General features: G+C 46.5%; 7 protein-coding genes across 7 annotated transcripts; 3 read left to right on the forward strand and 4 right to left on the reverse strand.

Moving 5' to 3' along the window:
* Nucleotides 1–3,932: 3,932 nt before the first annotated feature.
* F9C07_9722 (putative integral membrane protein Pth11-like protein) lies at nt 3,933–5,341 on the forward strand (the record flags this gene model as incomplete). Its single annotated transcript, XM_071511933.1, has 3 exons — nt 3,933–4,124; nt 4,408–4,787; nt 4,849–5,341. The coding sequence occupies 3 exons, from the start codon at nt 3,933–3,935 to the stop codon at nt 5,339–5,341; spliced, it is 1,065 nt and encodes a 354-aa protein (XP_071363554.1).
* Nucleotides 5,342–5,657: 316 nt separating this feature from the next.
* Nucleotides 5,658–7,497, reverse strand: F9C07_9723 (putative cytochrome P450; the record flags this gene model as incomplete). The annotated part of the gene is made up of 6 exons (XM_041290560.2): nt 5,658–5,832; nt 5,886–6,052; nt 6,105–6,215; nt 6,266–7,116; nt 7,172–7,425; nt 7,481–7,497. The coding sequence occupies 6 exons, from the start codon at nt 7,495–7,497 to the stop codon at nt 5,658–5,660; spliced, it is 1,575 nt and encodes a 524-aa protein (XP_041142165.2).
* Nucleotides 7,498–11,138: 3,641 nt separating this feature from the next.
* F9C07_1184201 (uncharacterized protein) lies at nt 11,139–13,243 on the forward strand. Its single transcript, XM_071507708.1, has 6 exons — nt 11,139–11,937; nt 11,986–12,208; nt 12,272–12,721; nt 12,781–12,888; nt 12,948–13,006; nt 13,060–13,243. The coding sequence occupies exons 1-6, from the start codon at nt 11,305–11,307 to the stop codon at nt 13,096–13,098; spliced, it is 1,512 nt and encodes a 503-aa protein (XP_071363555.1). The 5' UTR covers nt 11,139–11,304; the 3' UTR covers nt 13,099–13,243.
* F9C07_2276928 (WD repeat-containing protein) lies at nt 12,984–15,885 on the reverse strand. Its single transcript, XM_041285158.2, has 2 exons — nt 15,808–15,885; nt 12,984–15,739 (listed from the first exon to the last, which is right to left on the reverse strand). The coding sequence occupies exon 2, from the start codon at nt 15,420–15,422 to the stop codon at nt 13,791–13,793; it is 1,632 nt and encodes a 543-aa protein (XP_041142168.1). The 5' UTR covers nt 15,423–15,739; nt 15,808–15,885; the 3' UTR covers nt 12,984–13,790.
* A 662-nt stretch (nt 15,886–16,547) lies between these two features.
* Nucleotides 16,548–17,846, reverse strand: F9C07_2276929 (uncharacterized protein). The gene has a single exon (XM_041285159.2). The coding sequence runs from the start codon at nt 17,704–17,706 to the stop codon at nt 16,825–16,827; it is 882 nt and encodes a 293-aa protein (XP_041142169.1). The 5' UTR covers nt 17,707–17,846; the 3' UTR covers nt 16,548–16,824.
* Nucleotides 17,847–23,045: 5,199 nt separating this feature from the next.
* Nucleotides 23,046–23,361, reverse strand: F9C07_2225122 (uncharacterized protein; the record flags this gene model as incomplete). Its single annotated transcript, XM_071509759.1, has 2 exons — nt 23,046–23,266; nt 23,313–23,361. 2 exons carry the CDS (start codon nt 23,359–23,361, stop codon nt 23,046–23,048), a joined length of 270 nt encoding a protein of 89 aa, XP_071363556.1.
* Nucleotides 23,362–23,613: 252 nt separating this feature from the next.
* Nucleotides 23,614–24,100, forward strand: F9C07_2225123 (uncharacterized protein; the record flags this gene model as incomplete). The annotated part of the gene is made up of 3 exons (XM_071509760.1): nt 23,614–23,666; nt 23,725–23,872; nt 24,077–24,100. 3 exons carry the CDS (start codon nt 23,614–23,616, stop codon nt 24,098–24,100), a joined length of 225 nt encoding a protein of 74 aa, XP_071363557.1.
* Nucleotides 24,101–24,206: the final 106 nt, after the last annotated feature.

Consider the following 24,206-nt stretch of genomic DNA (forward strand, 5'->3'; position numbering starts at 1 on the left):
GGCTTTATCTGGAAGAGGTATGTGACATGGATGCACGAATACATTTAAATTTTACACACGTTATCCTTTCTCCACAGTTCCAGTGGCTGAACTATCGGTCGTTAGTTTGTTGATCTTCCCGGATTCGGGAGGATTTTCACCGTGATCTGGGATGTATGTGATGTGTGATAAGATGCTTGACAAATGCTGGACGGGTAGCCAAAAGACTCGTATCGAATGCGGCGATGCGCTGTGGTGGCCAGACATTTGGAAGGTATACAAATTTCCCGAACAGTGACCATCCGGAGACTGTCAACCATGTCAAGTAAAATTAGATCTGAAATGCAACCCAGATATTTCTTTGCGAAGGGGGGTCCGTTTGCAAAACTCAGGTAGGTCAATCACATATTTATAGTCATGTGGGGATACAGGCGGTTCAAGACAATAACATCAACGAAGCACCACCGCCAACCAGTACTGCAAAACGATATTTCTTTTCTTCTTAAGAATGATCAAAAGGTAAAATAAAATTAAAAACATACAACAGGAGGGATTCGCTGGTGGTCACCCACCCAACTACTAACCTCCCGGCGTGTGGCTTAAGTACGGCTGAGCGGACGGGAAGCCCTGTTCTCCACACCCTATGGTCGTATGTACTGGTCCTCTATTCAAGGCAGTATATATAGAACCACTAATATCAATCACGGCAATATCCGTCAATCTGCTGATATTCCCCTTACTCAGTAACCGTAGTAACTTCTATCCTGATCATGGTCATGTGATGTCACGTGTGTATGGGGCAAGAAAGAAAACATATGAAGTGAAAGAGGAACCATAGTCTAGCATGTAATAGAATGTCTTTAAGGCATGACTGACAGGCTTACCGCTAACAAGCATTTTATCTGCTTTCTCCATTGCTTTGGGAAGGGCTTACTAACATGTTGTGCAGCGCCATACTGTCACTACATCCTGAAATATATATCTCGGATGCCGCGCACGTTTCAGCTGATTGCTACCCACAATCAAAGGGCATAGAAAATCCACTACAATCCATAATTACAACATTCCAAACATACTACAGCATCTAGACTATTCCAAGCCGGCTCGGCCCTCTGACGTTGCTTAAGTCTTAGTAACCTCATCAAGGTGTATCAATATTGTAGTGATAGAGCCCCAACGGCGTGGATTGTGGACAAGGCAATCACCGTCAGCATTTAGATTGGAATGCCAGTGCACTTCTTATTCACCATAGCATCTCTCAGCAATACGGTTTCAAGCTTCCCTGTTCTGAGGATGCAGAATACAGGCTCCCTTGTCTTCCCCACCTGGCCCTTTAATTACCGACTTTGCGGCGCTACAGCAAATGCTAACATAGAAACTGTAAACATTTAACATACTGAGAAGCTCGTCTATAGAGTTTGGCAGGTACCAAGTTCATGGGTGAGCTTAAAGTGGACCAAGAAAAATTTGCACGGTCAGCCAGAGTTTTCCGTTGATCGATGCTGAAGGCTGGGATGGCTGAGAAAAGCGGCAAGTGGGGAATCCAGATAATGTGAAGAAATTGCAAGATTGAATCTGTTTATGGGTTTCAGCTGTTGAACAGCTAACTTCATATGAGATTCGGGTATATTAGTCAAACTAAGCTTTCGCCACGTGGTAAAACTCTAGTTCACAAACTTTCGTGGATCTTTGCCTGGTTACGCTTTTGCTCGGACTGGAATATATAGATATGGCACATTTCCCCTCCTGTTCCTTAAATATTCAGCTGTTCGGCAAGGCGGGATATTGGGTGAGGCTCGGTAACTAGGTCGTCTCCCTTGCCGCAAGCCATTTTAGTGCTCCCAAGGTTTGAACTTTGCCTAGGATACTGATTCCCAAAACGCTGCAAATCTAGATAGCTTTCCAGATTCTATAGGGCTGTAGACAAGGGTGTGACCTGTGTTTCCATGGAACCTCGTTCATCCAACTTCGGGCTTCATCGTGGGGCTCAGTGGGGCGAGAACTCCGAACCGAGGGCTGCAGAACTTTCTATAAGTATACATAGCCCGGAATTCAAATCCGGAGTGCACAGTACCCTATGGTACTTTAAGCGAACTCACTATGAAACTTTATTCTAGAGGGAATTGGAGAGAGAGCAACCACGTTTTGCGGATGCTGAATAGAGATCATAACACCTGTCTCCGTCTCACAGTCTTTGCCTCTCATGCAAGCAAATCACCAAAAAGGGTTGATCATTCTGATACTGTCGTTCCCACCAGAGCAAGAACTGCATTGTATCGCCATGGAGTTGCATGCTTCGCAATGTTGGGTTTTTGTTGAATTTTACCAGGAAAAACTTGTTTGCAGTTCTTCACGCGACACTCGAGGATTTTATTGAAACAGACAATTACTTGACAACCGAAGCCGAAGAAGTGCTACCATCGAGTTGAAATTGTCCCTAGTAAGAAAGCGGGCTAGATGTCCTGGTAATCCTTCTATAGGAGCAGTTAGTACACCTTCTAGCAATCCTGACAACTGGCTTGCTGTTTGCAATATCATATAGTTTGTAAGAGTGTCAGAGTGAACAATACTTTCCAGACTGAAGCAGCAAGTTGTAGCATCAAAGCCCCTCAACTGACGAACTAAAAGAACTGATGCGACGTAATAGTACTCCAATACATGCGCGCAATGTGAGCCTGTTTGAGAGCCATAGTCCCTCGTAAACTACCCCCACCTGTCCATGTAAGAAATAAAGTACCCTCGAGCACGTCTGTTCGGGGACCAGTGACGCATATAATGCCGAGGGTCCTCTTGCCGTGGCCCCGTAGCATTACATATACTTTGTACTTACGTAGTAGATGTCGGTACTCGGCAGTTGCTCGCATTGATTCTACTGCACGACAAGTGCTCATTCTGACCTAGGTAACCTACTTTGTTGAAACTTGATGGGGCTGAGGGAAGAGCGGGAAATTATGTTCTGGGCTTTTAGTCAAGATGCTGGCTCGAATCACCAGTGTGGACCTTCCAAGGCTTTGAGGCAGAGTAAAACTTTCCTTTTTCTGCTTAGATCGGAAATTATTCCGGTTAGTAGGTGTCTCATGGTTTTTTAGGACCCGCTTGATACCTGAGGGCTTTAGCGATTTCGGCTATTGGTGAGGCTACTCCGTCTGGGTGGAGATGTGGGGATTCGCATTACTCGTACCTCGGAGAACAGACGGATTTCACGCGGCCCAGACTCGATTTCCTAATTTTGATTTACAACACCGGAAAACCTCCTCGGCACTAAAATAGGTCTAGACGAAGGATGTGGACTAGTAGGTGACGGCAGCGTTAGGGCAACAAGAATAGTCTGGCGTATGCCCGTTAACAGATCATATACTGTCAACTTAACTTTCAACGTTAACAAGTGGGGGTATGTCAAATTTCTTCTAGAATTAGACATCCCCTGTCTGCTGTAATATTAAGTCCATAATTTGGAAGATTTCAGAAAACCATTGATGGCAGGAATGGCAACCTCGCTTCTAACCCATGGTAGGGCTAGATCTGCCCGGGGAAGGCTTCGTTCCCCACTGGAACCATTCCTTCATGGCTCGATCTGTGCCGTCCGCAAGCTAAGAATGTTGCGATCCCTCGCAGTTTCATGGCTCGTGGGAGCTCAACATTGTTGTAGATCCCATCCTGTTTCTGTCATTCTCTCTGCATCCTTATTTCCCGCCTGGTTGCCATGTAAAACAGATCTTTCCCCTCTCTTCTCGCGATTGGATAGCTATACGCTCTTTGTCTTTTCACCTGGGGTGTGGTAGGGTTATACTTTTCGCCCCATTTCCCTCGTTTTCACGATCTCAGCTACTCTCTCTCTCTCTCCGTATCGCCTTTCTGTGTTGCTGCACTATCGTCACTTCAGTACTGCCTCGGCAGTCCACAATATTACCACCACTTCACTGGACCATGAACTGATCTCTCTCTGAAATAACATGTCAAGCCTTGTCATCGGCACTGCGCCGGAGGGTCTGGACTTGTCCGCCAACAGAATCGCTCAGAATGACGGCACGGTTGCTGCTGTCATGGCAATTGCCACAGTTTTCGTGGGTTTGCGATTTTGGGCCCGAACGACGAATAAAAGTGCCGATTTAGCCTATGATGACTGGTTTGTTTTGGTGGCATTGGTGTGTATCCTTGATATTCCATGGTAGTTGGAGCTTTCGACTAAACATCTTGCGCAGGCGTTCGCATACGGGACAGGTGTATGTTGTATTTTAGGTATTTTCACCGCTAGCTGCCTACTTAAAACCCTAATAAAACTAACAAAGAGTGTTCTCAGGGGGCGCATATGGGATAGGGAAACATATATGGGTGGTGGAAGAAAATGATGTCCTAATGAGCATGAAAGTAAATGCCCCGCGCTGTCGCTCATAATACTGTCCTATGAATCTAATGGTGAATGTACAGATTATCTTCGCCTACGTTATCCTGTACGCCACGACAGTTCCCATGGTCAAATTATCCGTGCTTCTTCTCTATCGCCGCATTTTCCGCTTGACTTGGACGTTGTATTTCTGCGCATTTCTCTCGATCGGATATGCTATCTCAGTCTCTACCACCATCTCGGTCGCCTGCGTCCCGTCATCTTTCTTCTGGACTCAATGGGTATATCCTTTGAGCGGAGGTTATTGTCGCATCAATCTCTACCAATTCTATTTGTGGAACGGTGTCGCCAACTTGTTCACTGATGTCATCATTCTATGCCTGCCCATGCCGATCGTATGGAGCCTGCAGATGCCCAAGGGTCAGAAATGGGCCATTAGCGGTATCTTCTTGCTCGGTGGATTGTAAGTCACGCACCTCCATAATCACCATCCAAACGAGACTCTAACACAGCCCTTCCCGCAGCGTCTGCGTAGCCACAATTGTCCGCATCTGCGCCATCACCAAAATGAAAGACTCCGTCGACATCACATGGGTAATCGGCGACGCCATGATCTGGTCCAACGTCGAACCCTGCATCGGTATCGTCAGCGCCTGTCTCCCGACGCTTCGGCCACTCTTGCGTCAGATCCCTCAGCTCAGACTCTGGGGCATGTTCGGCAGCAGTGGGCTCTCGAGGGACTATAAAATGACCGGCGAGGGCACTTCGGGCATTTCGGGCACGCCGCTGCAGAGTACCGGGAACCGATCCGGCTATCGGGCCTCAAATGGTAAGAAGTATCAGTTCTGGCCAGAAGAGGATGAGATCTACCTGACCACCGACGTAGGACGTGCTAGTACTCATCCAAGAGAGGAAGGCGTGATCCCGTCGAATGGCTCTACTGCTTCCGGTCAGGAGCTGAATGCTATGCAGATTAGGGTGAAGCAGAACTTTGACTGGAGGGAGGAGAATCCATGATCTGGGAGGAAGTCTGATTTTCAATCTTGCGCTGTGCCTTTTTCCGAAATGAGATAGCCGGGTGGAAGAGCCGACTACATCTGTCTAGTCGTGGTGCCTCTATCATATGTCTTATGACTGTATATCCATCTATAAATACCCAAGCTTTCTTTTGTTTTTCTTTATTCACATTTTTAGAATAGCCATTTTGTTTCTGCAAGATATGTACTTTCATAACGGTGAGACACTTATCTGTCCAGATAGGGTAATTTAGTCAAATCATGTATCGTGACATAGCCCTTACTTATTCACGGGATAGATTGAAATTACTGCCAATCTACTCGCTAATAACTCCCGTAACCAAGGCCCGCACACTAAAGTTACCCTTATCCGGGTACGGAGTACCGAAATCGCGAGCAAAATCGATATTACTCTTCGGCGTCTCATACAGCTCAATATCAAACCGACGGACGATCGTAGCGATGACCAGGAACAGCTCCGCATAGGCCAAGCTTTACAACAGTTAGCTGATGCAAACATTGTCGAGGGGTATTTGATATCTTACTTCAAGCCCACACACATGCGGCTTCCTTTCGAGAAGTTCACCAGATAGCGGTCCAATCGCTGTCCCTTGGCAGCGGCCCGGATCCATCGTTCCGGGTCAAAAGCGTGGGGATCAGGAAAGATTTCCGGGTCCATCAGGGTGAAGTAATTTGTTTCGCTGACGGGGGTCTAGATTGTTGTCAGTGTCTAGTTGACCCCACCGGGACGGGGTCTAGCTCACTCCAGGCGGGATAGTGTAGTCTTTATACACCAGCGCTTCGGTAGGTGCTACTCTCGATGATCGATTCGCAATTCCGGTTGAAAGACGTAGGGATTCGCTGATTACTCCGGACTAAGCTAGCATTAGCATGTATTGTTTCGTGTGAGAAAGGCAATCCATACCATGTACGGCAGTTTTTCCAAGTCATTCCACGTCGGCTGAGAATCCGGCGTCGGCATCACTTGCTTCAGCTCCTCGCGAAGCTTGTTTCGGATATCCTCTCTAGTGAACAAATGCCACGCCCCAAGAGCAAGCGACCTTGCAGTCGTCTCGGTACCGCCAATCACCAAAGCAAAGCCCTCATTCATGAGCCGATGCGCAGAACGCATATGTTCCGGCATGGATGGCGCGGCAAGCGTGTCGATCAATGTCCCACTGCCAGCCTTGGAGTTTGCCTTTTCCAGCGCAGCCGCACCCTGCTCATAGAGCTCCTTTTTCTGACTCGCCAACGCAAACGCAGGGGGGTTCAACACCTGCAACAGGGGAAGCGGCATGACATTCATAAGCGTCTGCAAGATGGGGAAGAAGTAAAGCAGATGCGCAAGCTGGAAGAGACCATTGATGCCATCTCGGACCTTGGCGTTGAACCCCTCCTTATCAAGATTATTAGGGTTGAATCCGTACGCATACTGGTGGATGACATCGGAGGTTAACGCCGCAAACGCAGCGTCCAAACTGACGACCGTGTGCGCACGACAAGCCTCCTGGAAATGCCCCACGAGTTTGTTCAAACTGTCGCGGATCAAGTGTTCCTGGTTCTCGATCGCGCGCTTGGAGAAGAATTTCGCCACGGGTGCGCGCCGCTGGTGATGAGTTTCCTGGTCGATTGCTGAGAAGCCCGAGCCTTCGAGGCCGAACTGGGCGACGAGAACGGGGTCCTTTTCGCGTTTGCGGGCGCTGGAGGCGTAGATGTCATCGTAGTAATCCGGGTCCTTGATGTGAACTTCACGGGGGTTTATGCGGATGATTGGGCCTGTTCTGTGTCAGCCTTTGGCCTATAACGTAGGTGGGGGATTCAATATGCTTACCGTAAACTTCATGCAGCCGTTCGAGCTCCCAGATAAATAGGCCGCCTCGGATGATGTTGTGGTAAAATTCGTAGCCATGGGTAATCGCAGCCAACTTTGGGCCGGGGATATGGCTCAATGGGTGAAAATACAGGCGATAGATACTCAGAAACACCAAATAGGTAACCAAACCTATCCCTAATATCACCAACAAGGCCATGGTGACGGTTGCATTACTCGCAGACAAAGATGAAGAAGGAACAATACAATTCTTACTGAGTCAGTTATTTTTTTTTTCTACCAGGGGGGTCCCTGCCAGTGGCAGGAAGCGCACAAAATAATTCCATAGCCCCTATTGGCTTTCTGAGTAAGGTTACAAGTGTCACCGTTGCTGATGCAGTCCGCTAAGCACTAGCTTGAGACCGTTGAACTGTCTGTCGCCTGCCCCGCTGTCCGGACGGATTCTGATCCCGTTAGCCGTTGCTGCTCCATCTTTTGCCGATGGCTATTGGTTGTACCGCAATAAGATAAGGACACAGTTGTAGTAGGATAGGCAGCTAGTCTTTTAGAGGTAAGATGACCGCTTGGCTTCTCCACGTTATGAATCTGTGTGTGATTACTGGGTAGAATCAAATGCCAGTTTAGGTGAGGACATGAAGAAAGAAAGGTGGTTAATGGTGTCGGCTTTGGACTTTTATTGTACGTACCATCTCCTAGAATTCTACCTGTTGCTTTCTCCTCTGAGAAATTGTGTTGTTTTGAGAAGAATAGCGACACCATGATCAGGCCACCTTTCCTATTCTTGTCGTCAGTCTAAGCCGAGGCCTGGAGAACTATTAATCTAACAGAGTAGAAGCTAGGAACGGGATTGCCTACGCGATACCTAAAATTAGAGGGCTAGCGTTTGCTGTTGTGCAACTGCTGTTTACAGTAGGCGGTCAACAGACACCGAAAGCATAACAAATTTCCCAATTATTACAATTCCTCGCCTCGGAACGCTGGTTAAATTTCTCCTCATCCTCTCGGCTTAGGGCTAACTGCCAAGTCCAGACCATTTGCCATGTGAAACCAATATCGAGATGGCCTGAATGTCCCAAGCAGCCTGCAGGGTCAAATGCATGAGATGTCACCCTTGATCTAAACTACAAAAACCGGATGAACTAGGGTACTTAACTGCCGGAGTCTTGGGGCTCGCTGGACATGCGAGGAATGCTCGGAGTGCCGATCCCCGGAACAGAAGCCCTAATCCCCCGTTCCGACAACGGAAATTCATCAACATCGTGAAACTGCGATTGTTTCTTACGCCTTGCCTCCATTTGACGGCCCCACATTTAAATACTGGACTAGTATTCGATGCTCTCCGGAGTACACTCCAAGATCCACCACTCCCGGCTCCCGGATGTGAGAGGTAGCCGGTGCTGACATAGAACTCGAAGATAAAGTCCAGAGGTACTGTGTCATATCCGTTTTGCAACTGTTGGCTGGTAAAGCAGTTCAACAAGAGTTGAATGTCTATGTGCGTGATGGACTTACGCGGGAATATATATCCGGCGCCATTGCACTAATCATGACCCGGACCAGGTTGATACCTGGGTAGAACATGGTCAATCTACAATATTCGATGTGTCTTTATACACAATGTCACTTGTTACTAGATAATTCGAAAAGTTTTGACGGACAATTTCTTGGATATCCTATCGGCGGACCTCTTTATACGAGTCTTAGAAACCCCCAACGGGCAAAATTGTTTATGCAGCCAGTGGGCAAAACCTAAAGGACGAAGATACAAATAATATAACGTGAGCGACAACAAATGTAAGTGATTTTCAGTAGCACAATACCTGTGATTATTTGTCCTAGTGCCTGCGCATAGTCTGTACTCAATGATGAACGACTGCTAGGAGCTTCCATTACTTTTGTATACTCATTAGCAATATGGAATAAAAATTCCCTAAGAACTTGTGAATCGCTTAAGGCCACCATGAATAAAGATGCGCGACTAGGTATTCACCAGTATAGTATTGAATCACGGCTGTATCCTTTAATACGACAAGCTACATGGATGCATTACTGATTCTTCGTTTGATGCGAAACCTAGTTGAATAGTGGAGACTTATGAATTGGCCCGCCTATATAAACAGCCAGCCATGGTGAGATTCGTCGGGTACTAGGGATGTTGCGTACTTGGCACAGATTTCTCTAAATGGAGCAGCTATTGATTGATCTCCCAACTGTGCGATCGCGCAAGATTGCAGTGGCGAGGGGAGTTGGAAGCTTCAGTGGCCGGTTTGACTTTTGCCGCAGCCGTGGGCGCCTTTCAGATCTGTGAAATATCTGACCCCTATATGCACAAGTATCTTCGCATGGAGGACTAGTGTGACATGTGCAATGGGTAACAATCCATATACAGCAAGGTACAAAGATGGCAGCACAGATTAAGGAAGATCTCTCCCAGGTCTAAATAATGCGAGAAAGCCTCTAGATCCTATGGAGTGGCTGATGGGCCCTATGGCGCAATATGTGGTAAATGATGGTGGTGACCCGTGAGCCAAGCAAGAATCACTGATTTCCTGAAAGGACATCTCTAATAATCTATTCGATAGGGACATGGCGGGCGTGCTCTAGCGGACATACGACTAAGGACAACGCTTCATCTGGTTGAGATTGAACCACCCTCAGCAAACGTTGACAACAAAAGACCAAATCCTGCAAGCATTGCCAGAAACCGAGGGCGATTTTGCTGTTATAACAGCGGGCCAACACATATGCCAGAAAGCGCTGAAATGGTAGCATGGATCAAAATGATTTCCCGAAGCCTCATACTGCAGCTGTTCATGATCTGGAAGATTGCAATCAACGAACCGATAAACTACTGGGGCCAAAGTACTATCTACAAGCCCAATTCTGGAAACAATAGGGAGCAGGCAGATCCAATCACCACCTCTCTCAGTCACCGGCCATCCCGCGGGAATATGGTCGATTTGCCGACTTTGGCCATTGAACCCGGCGTCAGCGAGGATTATGCGAAGCTTAAGGATGATGTCAAATGGACTTGTCAGAACCGAATAGGCCGGGATGGGATTAATCGGTTCTATCTTCTTCACTCAGAGCTGATGGAAGATGTTCTTACAATATCTGGGCACTACTCAGAGGCGGTGGTCCTCGATTACTGCTTACGAATATACGTGCGATTTAGCCAATGGCTCTACATAGATGGAAAGCTTGCGTGATAGAAATGACCATTGTATATTTTATAGATGAACTGTTTCAATGTTAATGCTATATCTGACCAGCGGACTCTATAGAAAGATTGGCAGCAGCTGATATCAGGACTGTATCCTACAATCTGAACGTAAAAGTACGTGGCTGTGTGTTTAGAACCGTCTGAATCGTCCACGGCGCCTATGTATACGTCGCCTTCTCGGATTGGGGATCAACCTGTAGTTGACTTATCCTTGCGAGTGTAACTATTGGAAAAACAAAAGAAAAGAAGAATGTTGGTGTTGCAGCGCAAAATGAAGCTATGCGTCGACCCACCGGGCGACAATGGTTGCTTTCGTCGAATCTCGCACTGCTGGAAGAGACGAAATCAAAAGTTGCATGATGTCAAGGGTCTCTATAGCTTCCAGCTAGCCATCTGTGGGAAATCATCCATGGTGACAGCCATGCTCTAGTCGGGTTATTGACCAACTCTTGAGTCGTATACATCATCACAAAATGTGAGAGGAGACTACCCGAGTAGTATCACCTGTGGCATGTAACACTACCGACATCCCGTTTTTGGTATAGATTCAACTGCTTACCTCTATTACACATTGATATATGTATGAAGGGCTGATATGCTACCGTAACGTAGGGACGAAACCGGATAATGGTGTTGCATTGGACACTCCGTGTCATTTTCCGGCCGCATCAATCGTTGCGCTTAATAATTCAGGCCACATTTACAGTTACATCCAGGCTAAATAGATCTATCTGACTTGGGTATAAAAGACTGAGATTGATGATGCTGTAGTTACGCAGACAGGGAATCATCAGTCTCGATTCTTCATTTTGTATTTCACCAGAACTATTTGCCCTCAAGCTTGCGAAATTCGATAGCCACCATAGTCCTCTTAGTGCGATAACACTTAACCGGAATCAACCCGAAAAAAATGAGTCTTCACAACGACGCCTGGAAGGGAACACTTGATCGAGCCAGTCTCACTCAATACCTCAGCCGGGGGGTGGATATTGATGGCACCAGCACATCTGGCGATACACCACTTGCTCTTGCTGTGAAGAATGGACAGACTAGCGCAGTGAAGCTATTGCTGCAGGCTGGAGCCAACCCCAATAAGAAGGGTGCTGACGGCAAAACTCCCTTATACCTGGTTGCATTCGCAAAGGACAAAAGGGACCGCCTGGCGCAGTTGCTTGTGGCGCATGGTGCCGATGTTAATGAGCCTGTGCCGGCATGGAACAATTCGACACCGCTTATGGTGGCCATCACCGAAGCAAAAGATCCCAAATTGATTAGTTTGCTCGTGGAAAAGGGAGCTTCGTTGACCCAGTCTAATGACAAAGGAGAAACGGCAAAGAAACTGGCCGGTTACTCCATGAATCCTGCCATCCAAAGGGCCATTCTTCCACCAGACCAGCAGGATGGATATAAGCCTGAGTTGGGAAATCTCCTCACCAGCAGTGGGCTGTTTGCTATTGCTTATTTCAGCAACTGGAAGGACGTCGCCAAGGATTCTATTGATCGCATCTCAGACTTCCTGAATTGGCAGTCCAACACAGTCCAGGCAAGTTGATGCGCTGACTTCCCGATGCAATCTCTAACACGCCTACAGGACATCAATAGCCTCCGGACTGAGGATGACTTCAAGACCTTTCTTTTCAACTTTATCCAAGATAAAGGACTTGAAGACTTCTACCCTCCCAACGACCAGCGTGTTATCGATATAGCACGTGCAGCGGCAGCAGCCAGGAAAAATCCCAGTGTGAGAGCAATGTCCGGTAGAACCTTGGCGATTATGGCCGCCTCCGCCCTGTATACACCGGTTTGGTATTGCGGTATGAGCATCTCGAGGCATGTCTTCAGACAATCAAGAGTGCTAATCTAAATGCACTATATAGATGATAGCGGGTCAATGGGTGGGGGCACTGGTCGGATTGAAAATCAACGGATCCTGGTGGCTCGGATGGCGAGGATTATGGGCTTCGTGAACCCACAGGCTGCCGCTGGAGTCGCGAGCCTCCGATTTATCAATGCGGACATCGGCAATGCTGATAATCTCACAGAAGCGCAAGTTAATGACTACATGAATCAGACTAACCCCAACGGAGCAACTCCAATTGGAACGAACCTCAAGAAGAAGATTTTGGACCCGCTCATCCATAACGTCCTCAGCGCAGGCCAGAATCTCCCAAAGCCATACCTCATCATGACCATCACTGATGGAGCTCCGAATGAGGAAAACAAAAGTCTATCCCCACTCGGCACTGACAACGATGTTATCCGGAGTGTCATTGCAGATGCGGTCAATGCCTTGAAAACCCACCAGCCGATCCCATATTCACCGGATGGTTCGTTTGGTCCATGGCTTCGCTTATTGCACAGGGCATTTCTGCTAACGTGTTTATAGCTGTGAGCTACACCATAAGCCAGATTGGTGACGATCAGAATTCCAAGGCTTTCTTGGCTGGGCTGAAGAACAACCCAGTTCCCGACAACGTCCTTTACGTTACATCAGGTGAGTAGCATCTTCGGTATGCATGGTCCCAAGTTTAGGCGCTAAGTGGAGACTTGCAGAAAGCTTGGACAGTCAGTTTGCAGATTTCAAAAATAATTTGGATGACTTGGATAACTACGTACGTCTAGACTCCCGGTTCTCTGGAATGATATGCTAACCATGGTAACTTAGCTGTATAACCTTTTCGGCAAGATGCTAAACATTCCTTGAATGGTGGTGTAGGCTGGCTCACAGGCGGCCATGATGAATCGCAGTTAACTGTCGGTGTATGGTACTCCCAAAATGAAATGTGCAATTCCTGCGCTCCCATCTTAAACAGCCAAATAAATGCGCATGTTTCCTTATATACCAATTAGCCTCCTGAAAGATCAGCATCAGCCCTAATGGCTAGATATAATGGGTCATATCATTCTCGCAGATCAATAACCTCTGGACATTTGCTGAACAGTTGCTTAACGGTCCGCCGGCCCTCCTACATTTGTAGACTTTGTAGAACATGACCGCTAGGTATGCTTGCTATGTATACATTCCGTGGAATTGGGTTTCCGTTAACGGTAAATAAAGTCCTTCCAGCCCAGAATTCCTCTGCAGGTCTTCCAAGGCTTGTCCTTGAACGGCCTGATGAAGATACTATGCGTCTGTGCAGCTGGCCGCTAACGATTGTTTCATATTGAACAGCTAGAAATTCGCTATCCGAACGGCGCACAAAGACCACAAAGTCTGATCGACTCAGCTACCTTATGTGAGTTACACTCTAGACATCGGCCAGCATTCAAAGATAGTCCTAATTCTGGGTCCTTCGCATTTCTGCAAGCCAGAACATACACCTATTTCATTGCGCAATTATAACCAGTCTGTCACACTATACTAGCTAAATGCCGATGGCAGAATGGAACGCATGGTTAATTGCGCGTCCACAACAACAATCCCTCCAAAGCCACGACAGATGCAAGATATTTTCCATCTGGGGAGAATGCAACAGCTTCAGCCTTGCGCTGTTGGTGTGAACTAAGGACGTAGTCATCTGCAAGAGACCAGATCCTAAGTGTTCCATCATCCGATACAGAGGCAAGCTGCCTGCCGTCAGCGGAGAAGGCCAAGTCATTAATAGGGCCCGTATGAGCAGGGAGAAGCCGACGCTGAGCTAGTGTCTCAGCATTCCACACCCTAACACTACTGTCATCCGATCCAGATGCCAGGCTCTTTCCGTCAGGCGAAAATGCGATTGCATTGAGACCACCACCCGGGTGAGAGATCTCATTGTCTTTCCTTCCAGTCCGCGGATCCCAAAATCGAATTGTCTTATCCTTCGATCCTGAAACAAGCTTCCCGCTTGTGGGCGAAAACTCCAAAGCCTGCACAGCACCAGAATGCCCTTGAGTAGTGATCTGGGTATTTGTTGACACGTCCCATATCAGGACTTTTCCATCAGCCAATCCGGCCGCAACTTGCCTGCCATCTGGAGAGAATGCAACTCGGTTCACGCGGCTCACGCGGCCCTTTGGCTCTTGGAATATCTGCTCAGAGCTGGTGCTTACATCCCACATCTTGACCGCTCCCTCGTATGTTCCACAAAGGACCTTGGTACCATCTGGGGACAATGCAACACTCATAGGCATGCCAGCTCCAGCTCCCGTTTCCCATCCAGCCAAGGGCTGCCGAGTTTTCATATCCCACACTACAACTCTTTGAGGACTGAGCTCTCCGACTGCCATTCTCTCATTTTTCGGGGAGAAGGCCACGGCCTTGGCTTTGACCTCAGTGCCCAGAACGCCTGGATTGGACACCCATCGGGTATCCTGTAGATTTTTGTCACGGCATTCAGTAAGCTGCTCTTGAATAACTTTTACGCGGTCCTCGCATGCTTTGCTTTCCTCCTTTGCGTCTTCGGCGCACTGCCTGCGCAGCTCATTCTTTTCCTCTTGGCACTTGTTCCGCATGTCTGACTTTTGGTCTTCGCATTGCTTGTTCTGCCTTTCCTCGTTTTCGGTGCATTGCCTGCGCAGCTCCTCCTTCTCTCTCAGGCACTTATCGCCCAGTTCTATCTTTTGTTCTTGACATTCCTTTTTCAACTTTTCCTTGTCCTTCTCACATTCCTCCTTGCACTTAGCAAGAGCCTTCCTGACCTCATCCGTCATGTCGTCTTTCCCTTTGTTCTCCATAGCCAGCACCGTATCATCGTACTCCATTTCGGGGTTCGCATCGTTGGTGTAGCGGCATTCATTGTTGTCTTTATAAACAGCCATGGTGCAACGGCGAAACACGCACCGTTTGGCACACGCTTGAGCACTTCCTTCCGCATAAGGGCCTTTGATATTTATGGAAGCGGAGCGTTTGAAGTTCCGACAGGAATATTCAATCACATGGCCATCGACTGATGCTGTTCCTGACTTCTGCCCAGAGCAGCAATCACTAATTACAGGGGTACTGCCATCTGATAACGACTGGCAATTTCCGGCGGCTGCCTGGGCGATGGAGATCATGCCGAGAGGGCTTACCCCCAGCAACGAAAGGAGCAATGGCTTGAAGCGCATGGTAGGCAGAAACAGGTGGTGAGGAAGTCACCTGATCTTTGGTTCTTATATGGAAACTAAAAGAAGTGATAGAGCTCGAGAATACCAAGTCGTCATTAGAGTGCAGACGATAGGTTCATCTGTTTAAGTAGGAGATTTTAAAAGGTTAAGGTCATATCGATCCAGGCATAAAGACATAGTCCCAGCGTTCTGCTGTCTTTCATACGTCACGAGTGCAAATTGAATTCACAATCTGCTACGCTCTCCTGCATCCGGAAATTGCTTTCCTGCCTATGGTAATATCGTAATGTCACATCGGAAAGCATGGATCGAGGTTGCTAGCAGGTCTCAAAGCACCGGGGTTAGCCTCCATCCTAGTCGTTGACTCATGAAGATGTGTATGTACGTTGTCTAGGCAGACATTCCACCTGAATGCGGAAAGCAAGACCAATGCAGCAATTTCACCTTACTAGGTAAGTAAGTACGCAGTACAAGACTGGTAATAAAGGTAACAGTTGTAACATTCAACCCATTTCGTAGGGTGCCGCCGGCTGTAGTCGCTGTAACCAGTGGGAGGTGGCATCAAGCCACAGAGTATCACATTCCTTGACGAAAATGGGATAGCAGAAAATGTAACCAAAGACACCGGAACTGCTGCTGGCGGAACTCCGTATGCAGTTACATACTCGATGGGTTGGGGAGTGAGCCAGGAGTCTGACCCATCGTATCATTCGGTGACTCCAGAATCTGACAATTTGTGGGACTAGAGATGTTCAACTACCTTCCCAATATTAATTACCACTGCCTCAGCATTGCTCTTGCCCATCTGAGCCAGCCACAGTCGGCAATCCCATCGACCCAAGAATCACTTCAAGGTTGCGCAGCTGACAGCTGGTCGAAGAACGCCACTGCACATTCCAATCCCTAGAATAGCTCAATGTCTCTCTAAAAATGCTATTGGAATCTGATATGATAGGTTTTAAAGGATTCTTTACATCTACATAGACTTTTTCTTACAAAGGTACTCTGAGGATGGTCCCTGTAGTTACTATCGAGATGTTCCATATGCATGGGGCTCATATAAGAGAACAACTTATTCGAATGCTGATTATACTTGGAAAGCTATCTAGCATCTCTACAGCGGTACGACAACAAACAGGCAACATATTCTAGTTCCGGAGTGGTAACATATCATTAACTAGCATCCTAGTTACATTTGATTGAAAACGCCACGAAGCAACATGCATCTCACAGCCTCACCCTGTGATGATACTATCAACGTAAAACACGCCTGCCCCTTTTCCCTTACCCCCGGAATGGGATAAGGAAATAACATACTATTGAGCCGTACCACGAAAGTCAGATTTAGTCAGCTCAACTGGCGATAGAGCTTACAGAAATGGCCTTCGACAATACCGGCTCTTTATGGTGTACCACTCCGCAGCTTGTCGCAGGATATCAGGCAGAGACGACCACCGTAGGGAGGGTAACTGATCGCTTCACAGCTTTCGCCATTGAACCATTCACCGAGTGAGCAATGTTGGACTTGATCACAGATGTTTTTTTTCCTGTTCCAGTACTGACCCTGTCCACATTTGGGGATCTTCTTGCAGCTGTTTCCATCGTAATATTCATCCTCGGCACAAACTGGCCGCGACACACAAGCATTGCCATTCCAATACTCGTCAGGATTTGGGCAAGGCACGCAGTCAACGCCGTCGAAAAAGTGGTGAGGATTGCGACACCTGGGTCTTTTTGCACACCCAGTGCCAGTCCAGTAGCTGTCAGCGTCACAGGGGGGGTTTGGTACACATTGGTTGGCTTTGAAGTCCCAATGTTTGCCTGCACCACAGTCTTGTGGCTTCTCGACACAGTTACGGCCATCGAACCACTCATCGTCTTCGCAGCGTGGCTTCAGCACACATCCGGTTTTCTCGAAGTAGTAGCCGTCCTGGCACTGTGGCTTTCGCACACAGTATTGACCATCGAAGAACTCATCGTCAAGACAAGGCGGAATTGGCTTGCACTTTCGTTCCCTTATGTAAAAGTAATTGCCATCACCGCAGTCTTTCTTGGCGCGACATACACGGTCTACGGTATCAAAGTACTCGTCTGGGTTGAAACAAGTAGGTAAAGGTTCACATATGTTGCCGTTGTATTCGGTGCCATCCGGGCAACATTCAGATCTTCCGGAGACTCGATCGGTTGACGGGTACATCTGGCCGATGGAATAGCACTGGCCCCGGTCCTGGGCAGCTGCCGAAAGGGTGGCACCCAAGGTGAGAAACAGATACTGAAATCGCATCCCGAGGAAGTATCGCGTAAGAATGTCAAAGTAAAAAATGGACAGCTTGGTGTACTGCTTCTAGGAGTCAGAATTCTCACTGAGAAAGCATTGTGTACTATTTATGCGTTCTGTACAAAGTACTAGAACCTGCCGGCCACACGCAACCAGACATAAAGTCACAGTGAGAACCTCGCCCTCGCTGCTACGTTGCAGTTGTATCATGGAAATGCAACTTATGCCGCGCTGTTTCACTTTCTCTGGCTTTCGGTTATACATATCACTGTTTTCAGAAGCTATATCGGACTACCACCAGCATCGATAACCGACACGGTAGCACCTCCAGCTGTTGAGTACCCACTATTTCCCACTGTGAGCTAAATGGAATTCGATTCTCCCTCGCGACATACCCCAGTAGAAGATAACTTAATCCGGATTACCCCATTTCGGCGGAATGGGTGTATCTTAGCTTAGTCGTTGACGTATGAGATTAAGTCTTGTGTATCTGAAAATGACTGCGCCAAGGTAAACCCCCTCTCCGGTACAGTCCTATGTACATCATCATGATTGTAAAGGCAGCATGCATGCGGCTAAGACACACTGTTCGAGGAAGCGTCAGATATTCCATGGCTCCGCATTTCAGCCAAAGCCTCCTAGTAACGAAAACCACTAGCAGAGCAGCTTAGCTGGCAGACACCCCATGCATAGTATCTGCTGTTTCTAGATATACCTATCCCTGTTAATTTTAGGTATTCTGCATGAATTATTAACTATGGAGGACTTGCAACTTGCCGCAGGTGCATAATGCCTCACTGAGGTCGGAAAATGCATGTAGACATACCGAATATGTGGAGTCGCTGTCATGTAACACAAACATTTTTGTTCAGGTCGTTGAAGAATTTCCGGGCGCAAATAGTTTCCGTAGACCTTTTTTTTTTTTCTCATCTCATTCTTTGGTGATTCGAGTTCTAGCCCAAGTACGACTGCTATCAATGTTATACTGCCGTGAAATGCCGGACAGACATTCCGGAATTTGGGTTGCAATTCAAGGGCGGTAGTAACCCTAACCTTCACCATCGAATTCCCTCAACAATTGTGCCAGATTCTAAACTAGATATGCAAGGGGTCCGGAGTGTCCACAAGCACAGGCCACCTATCCTCTTCCTCAAGAATTGGAAGGAATGTTCTGCTCTCTCCGGTCACCATCAAACCAAATAGAAACAGAAGATACCTTGGGTAACTCGCTGGCTTTTACAGTAAAACCTCGATATAAGGAATGAATTGAGCTGGCTTCCAAAATTGCTTATATCGAGGGATTGCTTATATTAAAATTACTATATAAGTCCTTCTAATGTATAGATAGTGTATTAAAAGTACTGTTATATAGTAGTTTTAGTAGAGTTTTTTTAATTTATTTATTAAAAAGGCTGAAGACGAGGTAAAATAATAGAATTTTTATAATTTACTCATATATATTTTCGTTATTACTGGGAAATGTAGATTAGCCTTCCCGAGAAATATATACGTGATTATGATCATTTTATTAAATTTTTTAATTGATTAGTTAGATCCACTATATCTTATTATAAGGAATTTTGTATGGGAGACTGAGCAGATTATTAAAAGTTCTCTATATCGAGGTTTTCTGCAATTTTGTATGGGAAACGATAGGAGACAGCCTAGTAGATTGCTTATATTGAGGTATTGCTTATATCGGAGTTGCTTATAAAGAGGTTTTACTGGACTAGGGGTTGGGTCGAACCTCTTGAAACCCGTCCCACATTCCATGACATTCTTTCGGAAAAGGAGTTATTCACCTTGCTAAACCGGGACAAATGTCCGAGTAGATCGTCCTTTGACGGTGCGGACAGTGAGACGGTATCAAGGATGCAGGTACGTCCTGGTATTCACTCCCATTATGGCCTACTTTGCAATGAACACCATGATGACCGGGTCAGTTTGAAGAATTTGTGTGTAAGCACCATGCTACATGGGATATGCCTTGAAAAGAGCGCTCGCTAAGCAGCGGATACGCTCGGTTTGTGCCATTGATTTGGGTCTTAACAGGGGAATACTCTGTAGAGAGGGCCCGTGCCGCTGGTTTTATGGAGTCGATTCCTACCATTGAAGGGTTCAAAACGGCGTTTGACTACGTGGTTCAGGTGAAGTTGGTAGCATTATTTGTTTCCTGCGAAAGGGATGAAGCTATTAAATCTGTATAAGGAATGAGATTGCAACGACGCAAGGGAGTTAAGAACTTTTCAATCGATTTTGGCCCCTATTATTCGTTGCCAGATTAGTTGTTAAGGACCTCTCCCCCAAGCCTACTAGAGTCATATATTTTAAGTAATTTTATGAAGTTTTACGTGAAAAGTTTCCGCTAAATGACCTTTATACACACAAACTCGATGTTCCTATACAGATACCTCAGTGGAATTATAGGATAAAATTGATTTAATGCGCTAAAAGGGTAATGAATTATGGAAATAATAGAATTATCCTCATGATAAGGACATCCAATAGAACCGTGGTAATGGGTGAAAGTTTTATATAAGTGGAAATAATCATTTCACAGGGAGAAGAGATGTTGGGGATATCGTAGTCAAGGCGCGAGCTTGATGCCATCTGCATTTTGGTCGAGTGAGAATGAGAAGATATATATATTGAGGTATATTGAATAACTTGTTTAAGCTTATAAAGAAATAGAATATTGGTAAATTAGAACTATGAAATGTTCTGAATATAGAGGCTAATATGATAGATCTTAACTTCAGAAAAGGATCTATTGGCTAGTAGCATTAGTATATAACTATATGCAACGGACGCTTTGTACAGGGACTGTATATGTATCCTTTCTTACTATTTTTAGAGGCGATCACAGCATCACTTCTCTAATTCAGTATGGAACAACAGTCCTTTCTTGTCTGCTACTATATTATCTAAAGAACAAATCATCATGAGTACGATAGTACACATTACGTTGATAGAGTGCATTCTGGCACTGCTTCCCAGCATTTCGCTCAACATAACTTAAGAGGACATGATATTATTATTACTCTAAGACACTCTTCCCACCTCGCCCGGCGTAATCAAGCATAGCCTTGGTTGTTAATGGTCGGTTATTCTCATACCGGAATTCAATTTCCAGCAATCTACGTGGGTTCTCATTGTTAAACGCTTATACTCAGAATCCAGATTTGCCCACAATCAAACCAGACGCTCCTGCCCAAAGGCCCTAGGCTTTGGCTACCACATCACGAAAGCTCAACGTTGATGTCGTAGGTCTGGGCCGGATGAGGTAACGGCTTGCCCTAAGATTCTGCATCATGATCCTCGGGGGCGACTTCATATTGCGTGCTCCGTCGCTCCGCATGAGATCTGGTGTGCTAAGGACCATCTGCAGCCAGAAGGGGTCAGGATATCTAGCGGTTACCGCCAGATGATTCACATACCAGCCTCAGAGGCTGTAGTAATTGCTTCGCCTACGGATTGTCACGTTGTGCATACCCTGGCTGCAATCGAGAACGGGGTTCATACATTATGCGAGGAGCCAGTTAATCACGGATCTCTCATTAGTGAGTCTTCCATCATTCATGTGGCACAAGGCTGTTGGGACCAGAAGGCTAATACTTTATGCTTTCAGATGCGCAGACTGACCGAAGTCACAGAGAGAAATCCAAAACAGAAGTGATGGTCGGCTTCGTATGACGATTTGATTAACAGTATAAAGCAGGTGTTTAAAGGATTCAAGAAGGGGCTATTGGTGATCCTACCGTGGTACATTCATATGGGGCCGAAATGCTGGACAGGCCAGGGCTTTCAGTGAATCGGCTCGACAAACGAGCGGGATCTTTGTCGATACAGTTGTTCATGCCATCGATCTTATTTTGTCATTCCTGGGAGAGGATACCAAGCCCAAGGCGTTCTGGGCACCAGGTCTCATAGCACACCACCATGAACTGAAAGATTGTCAGGATGCAGATAATGCGGTAGGTATCGTGGGACTGGGGTAGAAAGGTTGCATACTATTATCATTCGTACACTACGGCATATGAATATGACAACTGTACTGAAATCATCGTCACACAAGGTAACTCTCGATCAATCTAGTGCCGCACAACAACAGGGTGCAGGTACCGAATTCCTCGGACATTGTGGAAGACGCGACCCCGGGTTGGATTTATTGATATCGCGAAGCATTTGTAACGGAGTTGGACCGATTCTAGAAGGCAAAGAGCTTCCTCTGCGGCTAACATTCGCATATTCCAGACTGCAGAGAGCACTTGCTCTAAGTCACAGGACATGACGAAAGATTGAGTTCGACGAGAATGGTGTTAGAAAAGAGTAGGAAGGTGGAGTAACGAAATATTCTTTTGAGGAATATCCAAGAGTTCTGAAAGTGTAGTCTTATAGAACAGTATCATGTTATGTTATTTTCCATAATGTAGTTCGGAATGAATCCTCAGTTGAGGCCGGAAGCGTAATATCGGGTGATGGCATAAAGCAAGGCAGATTAGAAACCATATGGCGAAATAAAAGAAAAGAAAAAAGACAAAAGTCCTACAAGGATGCCACTGTGCACGACGTTGCAGACGCCATATATCTAAGACGGAGGAGGTTATTCTTCCCGCTGATTCCCAATGCGGAGCTTATGCTGAATGTAACATATACTAGTCGTCTATCGCTTCGACCATGGCTTGAGATGAGTATCGGAAGAATGACTTCGGTTTACTCTTAGATGACTGCATTCGTGTCTATCTGTCCAGTGTCACATTAGACGCCGACTACTCCGGATTCAACACATATATGCTGATGGCTTTTACATATGTTGGCGCTGACGTTCACTCAAGGACCACAACATTCCACTTCACAGTTGCTGATCTCTATTTCAAAGAGTATCTGGATCTCTATAAATGTTGAGTATCTTTTTGGTAGATGTTAAAAAGCTCATTGAACGCCGGGTTTCAAATCCCGCGGCTTCCGTGGACAGGCGAAGAAAGGCTGACTTCATCTAGTTACAAAGAGGAACCTTTATTAAACCTGCCTTGTAAGTGCTGCTAAAGGATCGAATCAGCGATATAACTTACAGAACTACTCAATGGTGCATTCAGTAGTTGCGTTATTATATACCTCAATTCGAGTCATGGAACCCAAGGTTTGTTGCAACATGCTGTCATATGTCATACAATGATATCGGAAAATAGTATCGATCTTGAAAACATGACGTAGGATATATATCTATAATAGCCTTGCGGTAGAAGACTTGAAGATAGCCATCTGGGGTAGAAAGCTCATCTTTCAAGCAGTAGACCTCTTTGGTAGTCTTACTCGTGTTTGGTCTTCCAGTCGTCACACTCACCTCAACCCCATTGATCCCGTCCGCTGCTCATTGAAGAGAACCCCAGGTAACTCTCGTTCTCTCCACCATAGCTACCACGACTACCTCGAATTCGACCACCCCGGCTACCGTTTTCCCTCGCAGCCATGTCGGTTTCGACAGCATCACCTCCCAGATTGAAAGGAAACTCCTCAAACGCGGCTTCCGGTTTAATGTGATGTGTGTTGGTAGGGGCTCCCTGGCCTACTTTGCTCATATTGTTTCGCAAACTCTAATCGCTAAGACTGACCATCGATGGCCAGGATTCGGCGAGCCCCGAGAGCTTTGGCGACTGCCATTGTCATATTTACTTTGTCAGTCCAGCAGGGGAATCGTATCAAATATTGTGGGGCTTCACCTACAGGAGACCGACCGGTCCGACCCCAAACACGATCACATTGGCCAGGCCTTCCGTCTCTCTTTCTCCCAGAATTGTAAAGCAAAACCCCAAGATGCTCTTCAATATTCTGCTAGCGAAAGAGATAGAGACCGACAAATATTCCCCAAGAGAAAACCTTTGACGATTTAGAATCGAGCCGCAACCCCTAGATATGGCACCGAAACCGGACTACGTTCTTGTGCGTGACTACCTTAATAATGATCGGTAAGTAGGAAAGAGCCAACCCATTGTACTTGAATTGCCAGCGACTAACAGAATATAGATCACTACCCGGTAATTCAGGATCAACCTCCACCATTTACCTCTGCGTGGAGCTCTTCGGATATCACACTCATCCAGATATCTCTACAGGAGATCCCAACCTGAAAGTCGCAGATGTAGGGGCAGGAACAGGGTCAGCCTTTAACAAGGTAAACAAGCTGAAAAGTTACACCTTTATGGGGCTTAGGTACCCCTCTATTCTTTTCCACCTGCTGCGGCAATATTCTGTTTCATCCGGGGTTACATCTTGGACTCCCTGCTATTTCCCACTATACTGCAAATTGACTGCGCCAGTTGATATATTGAACAGGCCGGTGGGCACCGTGATGTCGCTGAGACATCCTCTATCATAGGCAGCTTTAGACAAATACTGGTAATTAGTATGTAATCTAAATCAAAAACAGTTTTTTGGTTGTATAATACTTGCTACAAGCGTGAAGGACCATGCCTAGTTGCGTCAAACCAAGCACAACCTTAGACCGA

The sequence above is a fragment of the Aspergillus flavus genome, chromosome 2, assembly GCF_009017415.1.
Source record: "Aspergillus flavus chromosome 2, complete sequence".
In the NCBI taxonomy this organism is placed as follows: Eukaryota; Fungi; Ascomycota; class Eurotiomycetes; order Eurotiales; family Aspergillaceae; genus Aspergillus; species Aspergillus flavus.